This window comes from Sylvia atricapilla, chromosome 6 (genome assembly GCF_009819655.1).
Source record: "Sylvia atricapilla isolate bSylAtr1 chromosome 6, bSylAtr1.pri, whole genome shotgun sequence".
Taxonomy (NCBI): Eukaryota; Metazoa; Chordata; class Aves; order Passeriformes; family Sylviidae; genus Sylvia; species Sylvia atricapilla.
The window spans coordinates 51,634,004-51,653,709 of NC_089145.1; the positions used below are offsets into that span (position 1 = coordinate 51,634,004).

A 19,706-nucleotide genomic window follows, 5' to 3' on the forward strand; every position below is an offset into this window, starting at 1 on the left:
GGAACCTGTGGGCACACTTCTCTAAGCTCCCCAGCACCCACCTTAGCCAGCTACAAGTCAAAGATGAGGGTGGAGAACTAACAAATTATAAAAAAAAAAAAAGATGTAAGATTCATAAGCATGTTTAAGGTTGTCCCTTAAGCTAAGACATTCTCCTAATATATTAGAGAAACATGAAAAGATTTCAAAGGTCTGTTTCAGGATGTGCCATTTCAGATTGCCTTAACATCCCACATTTCTTAAAGGTCTTTTTAAAAGGTCAGGTTGAGAATTCATGTAATTTCCTTTTAGCTAAAATACAAAGTATGACAGAAAGTCTTCATTTGTTGTTAGTAGTGCTATTTCCTGTAGTTAGATTGATCCAAATATTTATTTAGCAACAGTGTTTATGTGGGAGCACATGTAATCACCTCATCAATGCCTTGTTCTCAACTACTAGTTCTTAATTTTGCAATTCTAAATACCCTTCTCACTCATTGAGATCCAGAATAAACTCCCTCTTGGGCAGAGAGGAACACATGCATTTATGTGATTTTGTACCAGTTCTGTGGAGTCTCTCAAAATATTAAGACTATCAACCCAGGTTTTCATGGCAATAAGGATGTAATTTAACTTAAATAAACAAATGAGACAAACCATACAAACTGAATTTATTTAACTCATAGACTGCAAGGAATATAAGAACTTTTGCTTTACATATGTATTTAAAATTCTTTTAAAGTATTTTAAGTTTAAAACCTAATATTCAGTAAGAAATTATACTATCAAAAACCAACTTGAAAACCAGTTAGGAAGAAATTTTACTCTGTTTCATCACAGACTATCACATGGGAAAGTTTAAACCCAATTTTTTTCTGCATAAATGTCAGAAAAAAAACCTTTTCTGTAATTTCTTGTGTACATAGGTGCAAAGATTTCTTGCTGCATTTGAATAAATGTTATCTTTAAAGATGATAAGTAATTGAAACTCAGTCTTTTCTTGCTACTCAAAATAACACAAGCTTTGCCACAGGAATGCATTAAGTATAGTTCATCTACTTTGAGCTGGTGTTCTCAAAATGTGTACGGGACATTTGCTCTGGCTAACTCCTTACATAATACAAAATTTGCTCATCAGAGCATAGCAAAGTGCTCTTTTAACTGTTTGATGAGCTGCTGTGTATCAACATGGCCTGGAAATGCTTCTTCAGACTTCTGAGCTGCTGTGTAACCTCTTTGAAGATCTCCAACCTGTAAAAAAACACACAAACTAATTTTGAAAATCCAAGCATTGCATTGTTTGCATCATGTATTCTTTGCATTCTGTGCAGTACATTTCTGATGCTCCCAGATTTTAAACACAGCTGATCCAAAGAGTGAACAGTCAGTATAAGGACATTTGGACGCAGGATTATGTTGCACTTACATCAAGGGATGAGAAAGACAGAAATGTGATTTTAATGGGAGGGATGCTTCAAGATATCAAGGTAACATACTCAATTTTACCCAACTTCTTGGAGAATGGACAAGGCACACCACGCCCAGTGCTTGAAGTAAGGAGGAATAAAAAAAATAGAAGTTTTACTTTTAAATTCCATAAAAGTGCTATTGTATAGCACAAGCAAAACACAACCCATCAGGCCTCTGTAAAAAAACCAACTCAGTGATTTCCTGCTTCCTCACATAGATTCACAACAGTGTTGGAGAAATAATGGTGGTCTTCAGTTGCTTTTAGAAGAAATTGTTCCCTGCTTAGAGAACTTGATTTTTTTCCCTAAATAGCCATCATTTTTTGGAAGGATTAAAAGAAAAGCATCTCAGAAAGTGTGTTCAGCAAAAAAGAACCCAAATATGAGTTACATCTAGAAAAAGAGATTACTCCTGAATGGAAAGGGAGGAGCTATGGACAGCCAGGAGGCCGTTTATGCCTGTGCATCACACAGCACAGAGATTCAGCACAGGAAGAATTCTCTGAAGGAGAAAAAGTCAAGGCTCCAGCCAGAGATGTCATGTTTTGTAAACCATGGCCTTACACTGACTGTAAGGACTGCATTACCTCCCTGCACCAACACCTGGCTGATGTGGCTGTCTGTCTTCTTCCATAACCTGTGAGAGTCCTTTGTGCAAAATCTACATAACAAGACATTTGCAGACTAGGATTTACTCCTCAATTAGTAAGTAAAAAATGCAATTATTCAACACCCTTTTGTGTTTCACAATGGAGAGGATATGCTTACAAATTAATGGGTTATTCTCTTCTTGATGCATGTACTTCAGCATTGGTAGGAGTGGAGCTGCCCACACAACACAGAATCATAACAGAATCATGAAGGTGTAGGCACAAGCAAAGGAGTAATTTTTTTCTTGTGAAGAAACAAGAAAAAAATTTGTACAAGTTTCTCCTATTAATGGGGAATGTTGGACACTGTTAATAGAGTGTCTGAGACACTCTGGATGAAATTGATCATTAACACAAAGCAATCAGGTTGTAAAGCTGAAAAACAGATTTTTCTTTTGAGATCAGTAAAGAATGTTCTTTCTAGCATTACTAATAAATCATATGATATTATTACACTTCACATTCTGAAACAGCTTATGACTGTAAAGACTGTAGACGGAACTGTTAACAAACAGTTCATCTTCCAGGCATCTGGACAATTACGAAATCACTTCATAGCCAGTTGGCCTCATTTATTCCCAAAAGCAGACATTGGAATGGTTACTTTCACACAGTTCTAGGTATGAAAACCTAATTTAGCATTTTCCTTGAGTTTACACACTCTGTATTCTTTTGTGTTTTTTATCTGGAATTCTCAGTAATAACCACAAAAAAACCCCACCTGCCTCACCAATGGCTCAATTTTTAGATTACAAGAACAAGATAATGCATTACCTTCTCTGAGAGTATGGCAATATTGAAATGGGGCTCATACATGTGAGGTGCTAAAGATGAAGCAGTCTGCAGCAGAGCTCTTGCCTATACAGAGAAATGAAAAAAATCATATAGTGAAATCTGGGAGGGAGAGTAACAAGAAACTAATGAAATACTCATAATTCTTAAAAGAAATCCATTTTCAGAAAGGTTACATCAATAGTGTAGGCATAACAGAGTCAAATAACATTGAAATGAATAAAGACTTTTGGTTGAGTCAGGAAAAAATTATTGGGACATACTCAATTAAGCAATTCAATTTTAAGTGCTGAGGACAATATATCAAGTAAATTAAATAAAACCCAAAGTATTTAAAGAACACCCCACTGTATTTATCTGTTGTCCCTGACAGCTCTGTCTAAAGCAATCCTGAAACCATAAATTTTATCATATAAATGACAGCTTTCACACTCAAACATTTTAATAAATTTAGGGGTTTTTTTTCTCACTAGCAAAATAAAGGCATAAAAAGAAAAACAAACTAAGTATCAGAATGTGTAGTTCCATGTTGTAAATCAAATCCAGAATTAAGATCCACTTGTGAAACATTTTACAAAAACATGGAGAGCTTAATGGGGATAACTCCAAAACGTTTGAAAACAAAAGTAACTGCAAACTGTGGCAAGACTGAGCTAGGAACTTATTAAAACTTCCTACATATGAAAAATCTGAGAACATGCAACAGTTTTTGTGAAAGAACATTGTGAAATAAAATCCAATATAAGCAAAATATCATCCCTTTAAAAATTCTTCTGTGTATATTTTTATTGTCAAGATTATTGCAATTTTTAATTATACATCTGATGCAAAAAGAAAAGTGGAAATTTTAAGCTAAAACCTAAAGTAAACAGGGAGCTATACTAATGGAAAGACTCTGCAGAGCTAATTATGAGCAATCACAACATCCACAACTGAGGGTATTAATTGTCTACTAGGGAATTAAATGTCTACAAATTTCCTGATTATGAAACAGAAACCAAACCCAAAGTTTGTTTGTCACTGGAAACGTAGAGTGCTGGGTTGATTTCAGTGTTTCCATAGTAATTGTTAGGTTATCTGATTAAAGTCAACTTCCATCTAAGAGAATTTGCTCTTAAAAAAGGTATTTATGATTTATTTTAGCTCCATGATGTATACATAAATCCATCAAATTTGCTTTCTCACGTAAGCCAACAGTAGTTTTATCCAAAACTGTCCAAAACCACATATTCATTTTCCTGCATGTTTATAAAAATGGTTACATTTACTCCACCATGCATGTCAATTATATGTCTAAGCACAATACACTTGGTATATTCACATTAGGTAAGATGCACCACCAAGCTTATTGATGTGAAAGTATTTATCAAGAACCTGCTGCTTTCTGACAAAATTCTAATGCAATCTCTTTGCTAAAAATAGCCCCAACTTTAAAGAGCTGATTTGATTTCTCTTGTCTGCCACCCAACAAAAGTATGTTATCTATATTTATAAACTGAATATACAGTCAAAGTTGTCTTTTAAGTGATGATTACAGTGTCATGGGGCTTGCTTTGAGTACCAATTTAAAAAAAAACAAAACTCAACAACTGCAAAGCTATTGGAAGCCTTGCTTGTCTTTGATGATCCATTTGGATAATATGCCAAAGAATAAGCAGTTTAATGGGAGATGGCATGACAATATAGAGCTTACACTGAAACATGTATAATAGCTATCCTATTTGTTTTCTGCCTGTAAGAGTAAGTTAGACATTTATACGATGCCTCCACCACAGAGAAATGACATGTTTGTTAAACACAAAAAGCCTAAATGAAGCATTCTGCTTAGGCTGACATTCGGCACTGACCTGTTCGGTGTGACCTTTTCGCATTTCCAGCACAGCCAAGTTGTTGTAAGCTTCTGCATAGTCATTATTGTTGACCAGTGTTAGCTTGAAACACTGGTAAGCCAGATTCAGGTCTCCTATGCCCTAAAAGTAAGACTGTGTTTTCATTCGTGAAAAGATTGGAAGCAATATGCATCTTCTTTGGTTTTTGGAATATCTTTTCATCTATAAGTACTACAGTGGAATGCAAATTACAATAAAACATTCTGATCAGAAACATATGGGCTTTCTTCCCAGATCCCCTCCTTATTTTTTCCTTATTCTTTCTACAGACAGAATCATTTCTCTCCAGCACAAACTTCCATGCTTCAAGTGATATTCACTTCATCTAATTTAACTTTTAAATTATTAAAGTGTCATCTAAAGATTATGCTGTCTGCTACTGTCTGTAGCAGGGTAGGCAAAACTGAGATGTCTGCAGAGAGGAAATCACCTTGCCTCTCTGTCTCTACACATATTTATGTTAAGGGAGATTCAGTTCTCAGATGGAGCAGCTGACTACTGCAACTGTAGTGTTAAGACTGACACTGACACAGCATCAGGCTAAACATCAAAAGTGACAAATGCTGAAAAATACAGACACATCAGCTCAAATTTCCATCTTTAAGGCAGTATACATTACTGTGTTTATCCTAGCTGCAGTACAACACAAACAGTTGTGTTTCTGACTCAAATCACTATCAGCAGTTGAAGACTGCTCGTGAGAAAGCTGTCAAAAACTTTACTCAGCAAACTTATTCTGGGAATGTAGCTAAAGAGAAATCCAACACAACTTATTGAAGAACATCTGCAAAAATGGGCAGGAATGTAAGAAAATTTGTGTAGAAATTTAACAAAGTTTATCACACAACACAATATTTCCATAGCTGCTTTTGAGACACAGGAATATACCTTCTCAACCATGACTATTTAGTGTTTTAGTATTGGCTACTTGGTGTTGAATGTGTATTTTCATGACAAGGGAATCAGTCTAAATTTCCATGTGAAACAAGTAACAGTCCCTAGAAAAATATCTTGAATTTTTTTTGTGTGTGTGTTGGTTTTTTTTTTTTTTTTTGGTCAGATTAGCTTGCTTTGCAGCCAAGGCCTTCAAGGCCTGCTGTATGTTGCAATTTTTTTAGAAAGATGGGAAGGTTAAAGACAGTGAGGAGTGAGCATCTTTTAGCAGGAGAAAACCACATTCTGTAAAGTCCAGAGTCTTTTTCTCTCGCTGCTTCTTCCTTACTGAAGGACAAATAAACATTCCATCTGTACTGGACTTTATCCTGTACACTATCAGGTTTTGTATTTCTAAGAAGGGAAATTACTCTTTCCTAGGGGTTTTTTTCACATTTTTTTATAAATTGTATTTATTCAAAAAGATAGTTAATATTTTTCATACCACAGCCACGTGTCCCAGGTTGTACCACACATCTGCTGTCTCCTCCTCATTTTCAGCCAAGAACAGTGCCCGTTCAAATGAAGATAGTGTCATATCATATTGCTGGGCATAGAAGCAACAGAGGCCCAGATTGTTAAAGAGCTGGCAGTTATAAACACCCATCTGCAGGAGCCGTCTAGATTGAAAGAAAACATTTGTTTCATTTTTAAAAATTATTTTCAAGTAGGAGTTCTACTTCAAAAGACAAAGTTGTCTCCTTTCTCCCTATTCTGAGAAGGTGTAAAAAACTAAGTGTTATAGTCTTACACTTGTTACTTTCATGAAGGGCAGTGCAAGGTATTTTTAATTAGAATCACGACTCTGCAAAAGACTGTGTAAATTAGTAACTTCTGTCTTCTTGACTAGGTCAAATGATCTGACTTGACTGTAAGACAGGGATGTCTTAGCAGACTTTCTCTGTTTCCTTTTCCCAATCCCTCGACATCAATCAAGCTGTAGTTAGTTGGAATTACTTTATATAACTCTTAAGACTTCAATTTTTTTCTTGGTTCCCATCCTTCAGTACTGCTCTAACTAGTAACAGTTTATTTAGATGTGAATCTATATTAATCTTACACACCAAGCATAACTCAGATTTTTATTCACATTGATACCGTTTAAAGTGTCTTTTAAAATGGAGATGTATTATAAAAATTCTGTTTATTAATATTTATAGGAAAAACAGAAATGCTATGAGGACCAGGGAAAAAGAGGGCTGCTGTCTGCAGCATGACTGTGAGTTTCTGAACCTAAAGCATAAAAGAGCTCAAGTCCAAGAGAAATATGATGAGAGTGCTCTTGCTGATTTAACCTGCTCTTAGCGAGGCACTTTCAGGCTCCTTTGCACTCTGACTGTATTGAAATAAAAATCAAGCAGCAATGTTTAAAACAATCTTTTCATTGCTTTCAGTAAAACACAGAGGAAGCCCAGCCCACATTCCAAGTCAGGGATTTTGTGGTAACAGCTCCTGGACACTGCAGGTGGAGTAAGGGCTAAAGAGGAAGTCCTTGTGCCTTCTGTATTTCTGTAATTCTACAACTGAAGTTGAGGGTGAGATCCACTGTTCTCAAACTGCCTCATGCTGGGGAAGAACTTTCCTTGGTTTTGGTTGAATGGTAACTGTTTTGATAATCTTTACTGATACTTCTACATATTCCTCATGTAATGATTACAAATTTGTAGTGATGTACTTATCACTGTTTAAAAAGACACAAAAGCTGCTAAACTGATTTTATGGTAGTATTTTCCCAAATGCTCATTCATACTCCCATGCTAATCTCCTAATTAATTTTTTTTCCTGCATTACAAAAATCAACCATTTACATTACCTTCTCACATATTCTGTTCCCCCTCCCTCCCTCTCCATAAGTACAGATACCTGTAAAACCGCAGAGCTATCTCAGGTTGATCTGAATAGAAATGGTTACTGCCAATGCAGGCAATGGCTTCCACATGAGTATTGTCCTGCTTTAAGACATCTTTGTAGTACTCTGCAGCCGAGGAGATATTGTTCATTTCCTACACAATTGGACAAAAATTCCAATTACTTCTACTGTTTATCGCCTATTTTTAATATGGAATTTCTTAAAATGTTAATCTGCTGAGTGCTTTATCTATGCCCTGTACCTAATTGAGTACCTAACTGAGATTAATTATCTATGGTCTTAAAGTTCTCTGACCATACCATTGAACACCACTGTTTTGCATCTTCACAAGCAACACACATATCCATGAGAGGAATGCATATTGATTCATTAGTAATATCTTTACCCGAAATTAACTCTGCCACAGCTACAAAACCAGATTTATTTGGTTTATATTTTTTAGAAAAAGAGACAGCCTGTTGTATTGAGTTTGAAAGTCAAAGGGGTGACTACAGGGACAGCTTCCATAAGAAGCTGCCAAACCTTCCTCCACATCGAACAGAGCCAATGCCAGCTGTTTTTGGGATGGATCCACCATTGGCCTCAAGGCTGAGCTCATCAGAGAAGGTAGTTACATCTCTGTGATAACATATAACCCATTTAAAAAAGGAAAAAAAAAGTTATTGCACAGATGTAATTGTGACCAGGAAGAGAGGAGTGAGAATATGTGCTAGGAACAGCTCTGCAGACACCAAGGTCAGTACAGAAGGAGGAGCAGGAGGTGCTCCAGGAGCTGGGATTGCCCTGCAGCCCGTGGTGCAGCCCGTGGTGAGGCAGCTGTGCCCCTGCAGCCGTGGAGGTCAGTGCGGGAGCAGAGATCCACCTGGAGCCTGTGGAGGAGCCCCATGCTGGAGCAGGTGACCCTGCTGTGACCCTGAGGGAAGTCTGTGCTGGAGCAGGCTCCTGGCAGGACCTGTGGTCCCATGAGGAGAGGAGCCCACACTGGAGCAGGTTCACTGACAGGATTTGTGACCCTCTGGGGGACCTGGGCTGGAGCAGCACCAGGTGCAATAAGACATTTGCCCCTTCTTGCACAATGTCTTGTGATACCCAGAACCCTGCAGTCAGTTTGCCAGCATGGTAACACAGAACAGACTGATTTCCCCTGACAGTGTCTCAACTATTTCCAGTGCTTTTTAAATCAACTCATTAATTCTCTGAACACAAATGAGAATATAATTGCATATGAAAATCTATTATGTGCCTTTGAAAACAGGAATCATGAATTTACCAAAATTGTACTACCTAGGATATGACAGTTAAGAGAAATGTACTGTATATAAATATATGCTTGGATGTGTGCTACTTGGAAGATGGATTAGGGTAAACTCACTGCTATAAATGACAGTGCACTGTTTCTGAAGGGTGCAAGCCCCTGAGAACCCTATCCCATATAAGAAAAAAATAAATTAAAATATCAATCTCACCTCTGTGCTTATACAGGAATAATTTCTACCTGTGTGCTATAGATACAATGTGCTCCCAACTTAACTAAAGAATAAGCTTTTATATAACTTCAGCAGTGTATTTAGCTATCACAAAGGGTTAAAAAGGATTTCTTGTGATTAAAGAAAATAGTAATACAGCAGTGCCTTTAAAAATTATGCTTTTTTTTAAACCAAAACACTCTACAACTCTTTGTACTGTCAAAAGTTAGTGACTTAGAAGAAAAGCTCTGATTAAAATGCCTGATACATATGTTCCACTTGTACTCACAAGTCCATGTAATGAAAACAGCCCTGTGTTGCAGTACAAATCTTTGCTAATGAAGCTATAATCCTGCACTCATGTGTCAGTGCAAAACTAGATCCTATCAAATATATGCTGCTCTTTAGTGATTCCTTAAAGGGTTATGCAATGTTATGTATGGTTCTGCAAAATAATATCCATATTAAAAACTATTCAACAATTCAGAAAGAAAAGCCTCCAAAAATTATGCAGCTGTTTTCTTCTTGCTGAAGGACAAAAAGGATTTAATATGAAAATGGATTAAGGCTTAGGGGTTAGATGAGAATGATGAGAACAGGATAGAATGCCAAGCATGAATATAGACAAAAAAAAATTCATTACTTTGTTTTTAACATTTGTTCTGGAATAGCATGTTACCAACTTTTAGTGAAAAACAATATGAAGTCCACTGTTTGACATGAAAATATACAATTTTAAAATGCAAAGTACATAGTTACCATGGTAAAGTGAAACTACTTTACAACTAATCCTTTTTAATAAAACATTTACTTCCTAACTAAAAAACATTCACATTCTAACTGTTCTCAGAGCATTCAGAAACTAATGGTAACACACAGTGCTAATAAAAACAACACAGACAAACTATTTTGCTGTTTAACTTGACTTAATATGGACTTGCTTCTGCATGCCAAGGGCAAAGGGGATCTCACTGGTGTGATTAATGGTTGAAACAAATAAGCCTGCAGGGGTCCCCTGACATTACCTTGTTACCTTTGTGGAAAGTTACTTGTTTGCATTAGTGACACTGAAAATCAGCACAGTTGGTTTTTGATGACCTTACAGTTATATTCAACTATTGACTCTTTTTTCTTGCTCTAAAGCAGCTAAATTTGGCCACTATAAGGATTGCATAGTGGATGCTTACCTCGTAGATTCTGGCAATTCCACAAATAAGAGTCACTTCTCCAGGAAATCGCTCTAACCCTTGCTTGAAAAGGTTCAAAGCTGTTACAGGCTGATCCAAGCGCAAATACACCTAAGCAAATAAAAAGTGTATATAGATGTCAAATGTCTGGCTTTTATACATGTTCTGCTGTTTAACAAGGGAGATAAATAAAAGGGATGACACCTCCATTTATACAGTAAACCATTAGCTTAGATGATGAATAATGCTGGGAAAATAACTGAGTGAATACTGAATAAATCTATGTAATGAAGATAAAATAGGCTACTTAAGACAATTAAATTTACCTAATAGCATCTATACATTATTAATTTGAATATTACTAATTTAAAATATCTTGTTATTTATTATCATATATAATATACTTTGACACTGAGGTGAAGGTATCACCTTTAATATTTCCCTGTTTATTCTATTTTAAAAAACTTGTGTTTAGGCTTGAAAGAAGTGGATCTTCAGGTTGATAGTGCTGGAATATCAAAATCTACTTAGTCAAATAAGCCTGCACTGCACAGAGTGGTGACACTTTCAAGTTTCCTAACTACTCAATCAACCTCCCCTGTCCCAACCAATAAAATCCTATGGAAAGAGGGCAGTTTTGCCTCTGTGGTTTTGGCTTCTGTGTTGATTATGAAAATGTGCACTGTGGATAATAACTGTGTGAGAGCTGGACATCCAGTATGTCCAGTGTTGATAGGGACCACCTCAGCAGCTGTATGAGTGTACAACTGTAAAACCCTCCTGCTGTGGGGTATGGTAAACACAGCTATAGCAAAGGGAAAAACCACATGCTTTGGGGAACTAGATGGCTAGAATGATTTATCTATCTCTCACTGAGTGGAAAAGGATTTTGTTGGAGAAATAGTATATCAATCAGCGCTAATACTTGACACTAATAAAAAAGAGTAAGAATCTGTGACTGGTGTCCTGATACAACCTTTTCGTGATGAAACATAAGACAAATATCAGTGTTAACTGAACACCTGAGAAACTTCCAATCATGATTTCTGCTTTTGCCCTTGAACTTCATGAACTTCTGACTGCCAATAATCACAACTGTACATTGCAATCCAGATGTAGCCATCTGCAAAAAATTCTTTCCTATGACCACTCAATGATGTTCTTAATTGTCAAAGAGCTGACAACTGTGAGTGTCTTCCAAGAAAGAGACTGCCATTCCAAGTTGGTCATTGTCAAAATGAAAATAATGCAGGCATTTTTTCCACTTGTTCTGCTAATGTCACCCACATTTCCTGTATCAAGCTAGAAACTAATGCCTTCTTGTGAAAATCTATAAAAGAGCAAGGGTTTTGGAGGGCACAGTACTTACTAGATTAGAACTGCACTAATCACATCATTAACCATGAATGATGCACCCAATTCAAAAAATGGGAAGTGTGAAACTCCCCTAGATCTGCCCTTTTTTAATATTTTTGTTTATGAAGTATGTTTTCTGAGCATTAATGACTTAAATCTGATCTACTGCTTTATCTAGAGGCATTATTTGTCAGCTGATTTTCAGCATGCAAAACATGCATGTATATTGTCAAGATGCAAACTGAATAATCTCCCTGATAATGGTGCTCAGACGGTGTTTCACCTTATCTAGAGGTTGACTCCAAAGATGCAGTCACTACAGATGCTAAGACCACACAGCCACAGGACTCTGCTATGTAATTCCCATATCCAGTGTGGTATCACACTGTCCAACATCTCTGTAGACAGTAGAGCCGCTCTCTAGGTAAGTGGCAAAAGAAATTAAAAAACAAGTGAGGCAATTTCCATCTACTCTCAGCTGCTTTGAGGAGACCAGCTCTTTAAAAGTAATTATCATTTATATATTAAAAGCAGAATAGCGCCATTCTCTTTTTGGTCTCTCGCTTATCTCTTGTAAAAATACCACATTTCTAGGTCTTCTAGGTCATGAAATACTTTGTAACTTCGCAGCAGGTCCTGAATGCCTTAAAGATTCCTACTTATTTTTTTCTTTTGGTCTTTTATACTTTTGTAAACTACATTTCAAGGGAGAAATCGCTTTCAAGAAAATATTATTAAGAACCCAGATAGCTGTTGCAATAATGAATATAAACAAAACTAACTAGTATCACGGTATCTGTATATTTCCACAGAACTTTGTGCAATCCTATTATTTTTTAATGGCCGCTTAACTCAAGCCTGAGTTTTTCAGTTCTGCTAAATTGAGCCATAGCTCAGTGCCTTACTCTATTGTCTGTCCACTGACAGTCACTAAATCATGCTGTGCAATGTTTTATGCTTGAGCAAGCTGGTCGATAGAGTGGGAGGTGGAAGTTCAAATGCAGCTCCTGCCTGAGCTAGTACTGATGTAGGGGGATGCAAATCTCCTCCAATGATCTTCTGTTTGTTAATCCAATTACTCTGCCAATTTAATAATTCTTTGTAGCTTATGGAGTGAGTCCAGAGAAGGGCCAGCAAGATGATTAGAGGGATGGAACACCTCTCCTGGGAGGAAAGGCTGAGAGAATTGAGTCAGCCTGGAGAACAGAAGGATGTGGGGTCACCTAATTGCAGCCTTCCAGTACCTGACAGGGCCCTACAAGAAAGCTGAAGAGGGACTTTTTACAGGACAAGGGGGAATGGCTTTGACCTGAAAGATGGTATGTTTCTATTAGGCAGTAGGAAGATTCTTCACTATGAGGATGGTGAGGCACTGGCACAGGCTGCCCAGAGAAGCTGTGGATGCCCCATCCCTGACAGTGCTCAAGGCCAGGCTGAATGGGGCTCTGAGCAACCTGGCCTGGTGGAAGGCATCCTCTCCATGGGGATGGAGGGGGAGAGAGACTGGAACTGCATCATCTTTGGCATCCCTTCCAACCCAAACCATTTTGTGATCCTATGTATTTTGTAGAATGATTTGTGATAGAGACAGGAAAATTAATAAGCTTCAGTGAACTTCAAACACAGTCTTGAAGACATGGCTCTAGATATCAATGATGATCATTTAAATACAAACCATAAATTGGTCAAGAAATGTAAGGCACATATGAATATCTGAATTATCCACTAGCAGTGATGACTTTTGGACAGGCCTGTGACAGCTGGCTTAAGGGGAATGATAAAGAGCAACTGGTTTCATCTCCTGCTAGGACATGATGAAGAAAAATGCAGCTTTAGTTTCTCACAGGCCATATTTTCTTGAATGCCTTAGAAAATGTTTAGAATCTAATGTGCATTCTGTTCTGAAACTCAGCTGTGGCACTTCTTTTAAAGCTTTTAATGCCATTATTTTGACAGACCATTCCCTGTTTCAAGGTCTCTGATTGCTTCCTTTAAGCTCACTTTGTTTTGATTTTGCTTGTGAAACTAGGATTTTGAGCTTCGCTCTTTATTTACAGATTTATTGCATTCGTTTCCTAGGAGACCATATATAGCCACATTGTTCTTCATACTGGAACTCCAATAATTTTTTTTAGCTACATAATCCTCATTGGAGTTTAGAACAAAGAATCCAGTAACATAGGAGATTTTTTTAAATCTTTTTTAAATCTGGGAGCTCTAAAATAATTTCGTAAACTATCGACTTCCATTGCAACTGTTAGCATGTATTGCCTCAGGCATGGAGATCATACACTTTTAAACACAATGATGTATCTATGACTTACTTTTGCCAAATACAAGATTGTATCAACCATGTCCTGCTGCTTAAGGGCTGACTTAAATTGTTTTTCAGCTTCACGATATAATCCCAACCTATAGAGACAACAGACACACATAGAAGGTACTTGGTTATTGGGTTTTTTAGTATTTTTTAAAAGCTTATTAAATAATGAACCATTTCAAACTAAATCTAACATAAACTGCCTGAAAGCACACTTTATGACTACATATTTGTGTGCGTGTTAACAAAACACATGTTGTTATATAAAGATAACAAAACAACCATTCAAAACTATTAAAAAGACAAATCCATGAAATTTGGCCCTGTCTTACACATGCAGCCTTCTGGAATGTCTGAATGGTGAATAATGATGTTCTTGTATTCATAGGAATTCCTCCTGCTCTTAGAACAGACAGTCGAGAATGAGGAATTAATGTCTCAATTCTACTCAGACTGTTTCAGACCAGAATCTCCTCATCCATGGCAAAGATCACACAGATAAAACTCCACTGTGAATGAACATCACAGGAGTCTATTTCATCTCAATGGCATTTGCTTTGCGTAATTACAATCAAATGTTTTGCACTAATCTATAAAAGCTACATTACTACAAATTAAGAGGACTATGCAATTTCAACAGAAAATGGTACACTTTCTCATATACAAATTGCCTTTTGTTTCCTTCAGCCAAAGAGCACATACATGCTGAAGAAACACACAACACAACAAGCCAGCTAAACAAAAAAAAAAACCAAAAAAACTCCAACCAACCAAACAAACCAAACCAAAGCAAAACAAAACAAAACAACAACAACAACAACAAAAAACCCCACAGCCAATGGGGACATAAGGTATTTTGAGATCCTGGAAGTCCATGTAACTGCCTGGATGCATTAGTCTCTATAATACGATTCATAAAAATTCTGGAAGTAATGGGTGACCTCTAAGCTTATATTTGCATGAGAAGGTTTTGGTAGCTGGGGGATTCAGGAATGGCTTCTACAAGAATCTGTCCCCAGCGTGTGACAGAGCCAAATCCAGAGGGCTCCAAGACGGACTCACAGCTGGCCAAGGCTGAGCCCACCCATGATGGTGGTAGTGCCTCCAGAATCAGCATAGGAATAATGTAACATAATAGATTTAAGAAGGGTGGAAAAACAGTACAATGGCAGGCAGAGAGAGAAGCAATAATCTGTAAAAAAAGCTTTGCAGACATCAAGGTCAGTGCAGAAGGAGCAGAAGGACGTGCTCCAGAAATTCCTCTACAGCCCTTGGTGAAGACCATGGTGAGGCAGCTCTGCCCCTGCAGCCCATGGAGGACTAAGAAGATGCTGAGATCCACCTGCAGCTTGTGAAGGAACCCATGCTGGAGCAGGTGGATGCCTGAAGGGGACTGTGACCTCATGGGATGCCCATGCTGGAACATACTCCTGGCAAGAACTGTGGCCCCATGGAGAGGTGAGGCCACGCTGGAGAAGGTCTGCTAGCAGGACCTGTGATTCTGGGTGGGACTCATGCTGGAGCAAGGGAAGAGTGTGAGGAGTCCTTCCCCTGAGGAGGAAAGAGCAGCAGACACAAACTCCATTCCCTGTCCCCCTGTGTTGCTGGGAAGGGAAGAGGTAGAGAAAAGTTACGCCCACGAAGAAGGAAAGAGTGGGTAGCTGTTTTAAGAATTGCTAATATTTCTCATTATCCTACTCTGATTTGATGCTTGTGTATGGGGTGCCAGCCTGAGGCCTCAGCATGTTTTTAACTGGTACTTCTTGGGCAATGTAATTCTGGCAGAAAGTGTCTAACATGAATATCTTATTCTGCATTATTTCATCAATCTGAAGTCCTTATTGACAGGTTAGTTCTCAAACTAATACTGTAATATTTATTTTATGTGGTCTGCTTTAGCAATAGTTCTTTGCATTTATTAACTGACTTAGCAAATAATTACTTTAAAATCCACTAACAAAGGCAAAATTGCAACTAATTCAGTTACTCAGTATGGATGCCTTTACCTCAAGCAGTGGTTTCCATGTACATTAAAAGAGATTTAACTGTAAGCACAGCACTCTCCAACAAAAAACACTTTCTGAGCTATTTTTCAGTGCTCAGCATTGCCCAACACACCCAGCAATACAGGTCCTGCACTCACAATCACTCACCACAGAAGAAATAAACAATAGCTTACCTATAGTAGCACTTTCCAATTTGGACTTTCCACCACCAGTCCTTGAATTGTGCGTGCTCAGTGGCAAGGGCTGCCAAATCTAGAGCCTTCCAAAACAAACCCATCATCTTAAAATTAATGTTTACACAAAGTAAACACAGCAAAGATTTTTTTCAAGAGAAAATTTTGAACAAAAGTCCAGTTAACTTGAGGTGAAGACACTGCTTTTTGTTTATTACTTTTATAGTTCAGTGCATAAAATAGATGAAAGAATTATTTGTCCCTATAAAAATAAGCAATCCAAACAGTTTCTTTTAAATCAAAGAGAAAATTATTTTGATCAGACTCCTGCAGTGCCACTTCAGAATATACTGACTATTTGTTTAAGCACAAACACTTTTTCCAGGCTTCCCATTCTTTTTCAGTGAAGTTGTTAAAACCAAATAAAAATCAACTTAAATAAAGAAATAAGTTCAACCAATTTGAAATACCGTAGAACTTTTCATCTCATTGCTAATATCAGGTCTCCATCGCTTCTGGAATCTCTCAAATGTGTACAATAAGAAATATTTCTTCCTTTAAAAAGTCTATAATGTAAGCAATTATTTTACTACAGCAAAACCAGAGAAATATTCTAAGAAATAGATATCTATTGAAGATGGTGGAGGTCTGAAATCTCTTTTATCTGGTATACTGGAAAGGCAGGTAGCTAATCAGTGTGCTCTGATCAGCCACCACAGCCAGAATCTATGGCCTTTCATCTTTTAGCTATAATTTAAGCACCTCCGTTAAAACAAATGTGTCTTTTCTGTACCACAACCTACCACATAAGCACTTGTGTTTCTTTTTTTTAAAATTTCATTTTGTCTCAGAACATATCAAAGCTGTGTTATGTTTGTTATATTTTCAGGATGTCATCAGAAGGAGGGTAAAAAGCTTAAACACAGTGTTTTTTAACACAAAGAATCAACCTTTCTTGCCTGCTTTTTTTGGTAAACATTTTGCAGACCACAGAAATCAGAAACAAATTGCCTATTAGGAACAATATGTAAAAGTTCTGTGCACCAGTCACTCAGTAGCTGAGAAAGAAATAATTCCAGGAAAAATTAATCTGAATACTGAAATGCTGTAAGAGCCCAATTTAGTGACATCTCTGCCTACACAGGATTCCTGTTCTTTCTGCTAGCAAAATGAGGCTGCAAGTAGTCAATGGGTTTAGATCTGACATAATGGAGAGAAGTGAGTGGAACGATGACAATTTAGACAAGTTGCTCTCTTTTGGCTTTGTGATAAAGAATAATTTGTTTTCAGTAGCAATTCAGGATAAGTAGTTGCATCAGTGCTGTCCCTAAGAGAAGGAGATAGCTGTCATTCCCTGCCTCTGTGACAGGAGAGAGAAAACTAAGGTAAACCTACAACTGAATTCACTATTTCTTCAAGTTAGGTGGAATCCTTGAAGGCCTTAGATGGCAGCTCTTATCTTGGCTGCCCTTTGTTTCTGAATATATTTGCAAATTACCCAACAGAGCCTTTGTATGCTACAGCTATACTGGGGAATAAGCTTGCTTCAAGACAGAAATTGTTTGATACCCTTCCAGACAGATTTGTCCCTTCATATGAACGAATATAAGTAATTTTGTCCCAGTACTGGAAAATCTGTGAAAGTAGTTGATGTTAAAACACTGGTTACTTTTGATGCATTTAAAATATAAAAACAATGTGGGCAACTGTCAAATACCACACCTGCTTCTAATGCAGCAGGAGCAGCCACTTCAGAGGAGTAAGGATCATACTGCAAATACTGTGCTCCAAAGAGCTTACCTCAGAGTTCTGTGATGGCAAGGGCTCAAGAAGGAGGACTGAGTGTCAGAAAATGATCCCCTCTGTAGCTACACATTCAAGTTTCTTTCTGGTATCCTAATTGCTTCTGATATTTTATGCAAGGCTAACAATTTTGGCTGTGATTGGAAAATGGGAACTAAGACTGCTTCAGGCTTGGTAGATAGTAACATCAGCAGTTTATCTGTCACTGCAGATCCTGAACTCTTCCTGGGATCGTCTACTAACATCAAGAAACACAGCATTACTTCATTTTGAAGTTAGTTTATCAATTCAATCCTGTTTTTATATTTTCCAATTAATGAAAAAGGAAGGGAATAGGAACATTTTGTTTCTGATACTTTACAAGCAATTACAATAACTTCAGTCAAAAAATACTATCAAAGTTACTAATACTTCTAAAAAGTGTTTGCTTGAGAAGGCTTCATGCATGCTAATAGTTAAAAATTTTTGCTGGTATTACAAAAAAATCTTTTGAAAATGTGGCCCTGAGAATGTTAGTAAATGGATCCAAATAGTCTTTTTAAAGTAAAAGCTTTCAACTTGCCCCGTCAATACCAACTGCTAGCATATTTAAATTTCAGTTTGCTGCAAACTTTGGGTTTTTAAGTGCACAATTTGGGTACAAATCAATGTTCAATCTGCAAAACATGTGAATTTAAAACCAATATATAAGAGCAGTAGTGATATGCCTGTCAGCACTCCTGTGCATTGCTGGACATGAGTGTAGTCATATTGATAACTGAAAGGGAAAACCATGATTGATTTGGGATTGGCAGATACTGATACATCATTTGAAGGATTTTTGATTGTAATACATGTATCAGTTCAAAACCTCCACTCCTTGCCCTGAAAGCTTTTAAAAACTTTAGGATATAACTCATCATCTGAATATAACTGATGAGCTGAAGTTGTTACTGTCTAGAGCACTTAGCATACTCAAGAATGCAGAGTACATTTCAGTAACAGTCTTAGCCCTGAGAAGCTTTTCGGAACAAATTTCTTTTATTCTCATTTCTTATGTTTTGCCAAATAAAAATCTTTAAAAAAACTGGTATTTGTGGATTTTCTGTTTCTTTTAAAAATACTTTCTCTTAAGGAATGAAAATTAATGTAGATTCTTTAATTGTGTTTAGCATGATTCTGAGTTTCCTTCTTTTTTAACCATTACTTTCCTTAGCTAAACTGTATTCTAACTAAGACTTCCAAACTATCTACCAGCTTAATGCAGTATAAAACAGCCTATAGGGTTGTGGCAATTTACTATTTTATTGCAAAATTAAATTGGTCAATGTACAGTTGTTTGAAACAGTAATTCCATACGGAATATTGTATGCCCCTAGAAATTAGATAGATGGAAACAACAGTAAGCATTTGCTACTTCTTTCATGTGCTGTTGAATGGCAGTAATTTTCCCAGCAACAATTTTAACAATATTTTATAACAATAATAAGACTAAAGTCTTATTTGTAGATAAATCAACAACAGATAGTCTATAAGATGACTGAGGAAATTACATTAGCCATAGGAAATTTAGCACAATTTATTTTGGAGAGTGTCTTCTGGATTTCTATATTTTGTAGATCTAACATAACTCCATTTTAAATAGATTTCTATCAGAGTGTATAAACTACAAAGTATTGAGAAGAACTAAGGAAAATTGAGAGGTTGTGACTTCTGGCCACAAGAATATATTGTACAATCTTCATGCTTCCTCAGGACAAAGTGTTTTGTCATCATTACCCACCTGTGAATAATGGTAAAATACAATGTCATGGTCTACTGAAGAAAGTAGCAG

The 19,706-nt window shown here is 36.9% G+C and overlaps 1 protein-coding gene across 1 annotated transcript in view; it reads right to left on the minus strand.

The window, feature by feature from the left end:
* Positions 1 to 628: 628 nt before the first annotated feature.
* Positions 629 to 19,706, minus strand: part of TTC8 (tetratricopeptide repeat domain 8) — a 42,753-nt gene continuing 23,675 nt past the window's right edge. The window contains exons 8-15 of the mRNA XM_066321937.1: positions 16,091 to 16,176; positions 13,916 to 14,003; positions 10,236 to 10,346; positions 7,576 to 7,715; positions 6,158 to 6,332; positions 4,738 to 4,860; positions 2,873 to 2,956; positions 629 to 1,230 (exon numbers count right to left, since the gene is read on the minus strand). Of these exons, the coding sequence (XP_066178034.1) occupies positions 1,114 to 1,230; positions 2,873 to 2,956; positions 4,738 to 4,860; positions 6,158 to 6,332; positions 7,576 to 7,715; positions 10,236 to 10,346; positions 13,916 to 14,003; positions 16,091 to 16,176 (924 nt within the window). The 3' untranslated portion in view covers positions 629 to 1,113. The remainder of the gene's footprint in view (positions 1,231 to 2,872; positions 2,957 to 4,737; positions 4,861 to 6,157; positions 6,333 to 7,575; positions 7,716 to 10,235; positions 10,347 to 13,915; positions 14,004 to 16,090; positions 16,177 to 19,706) is intronic.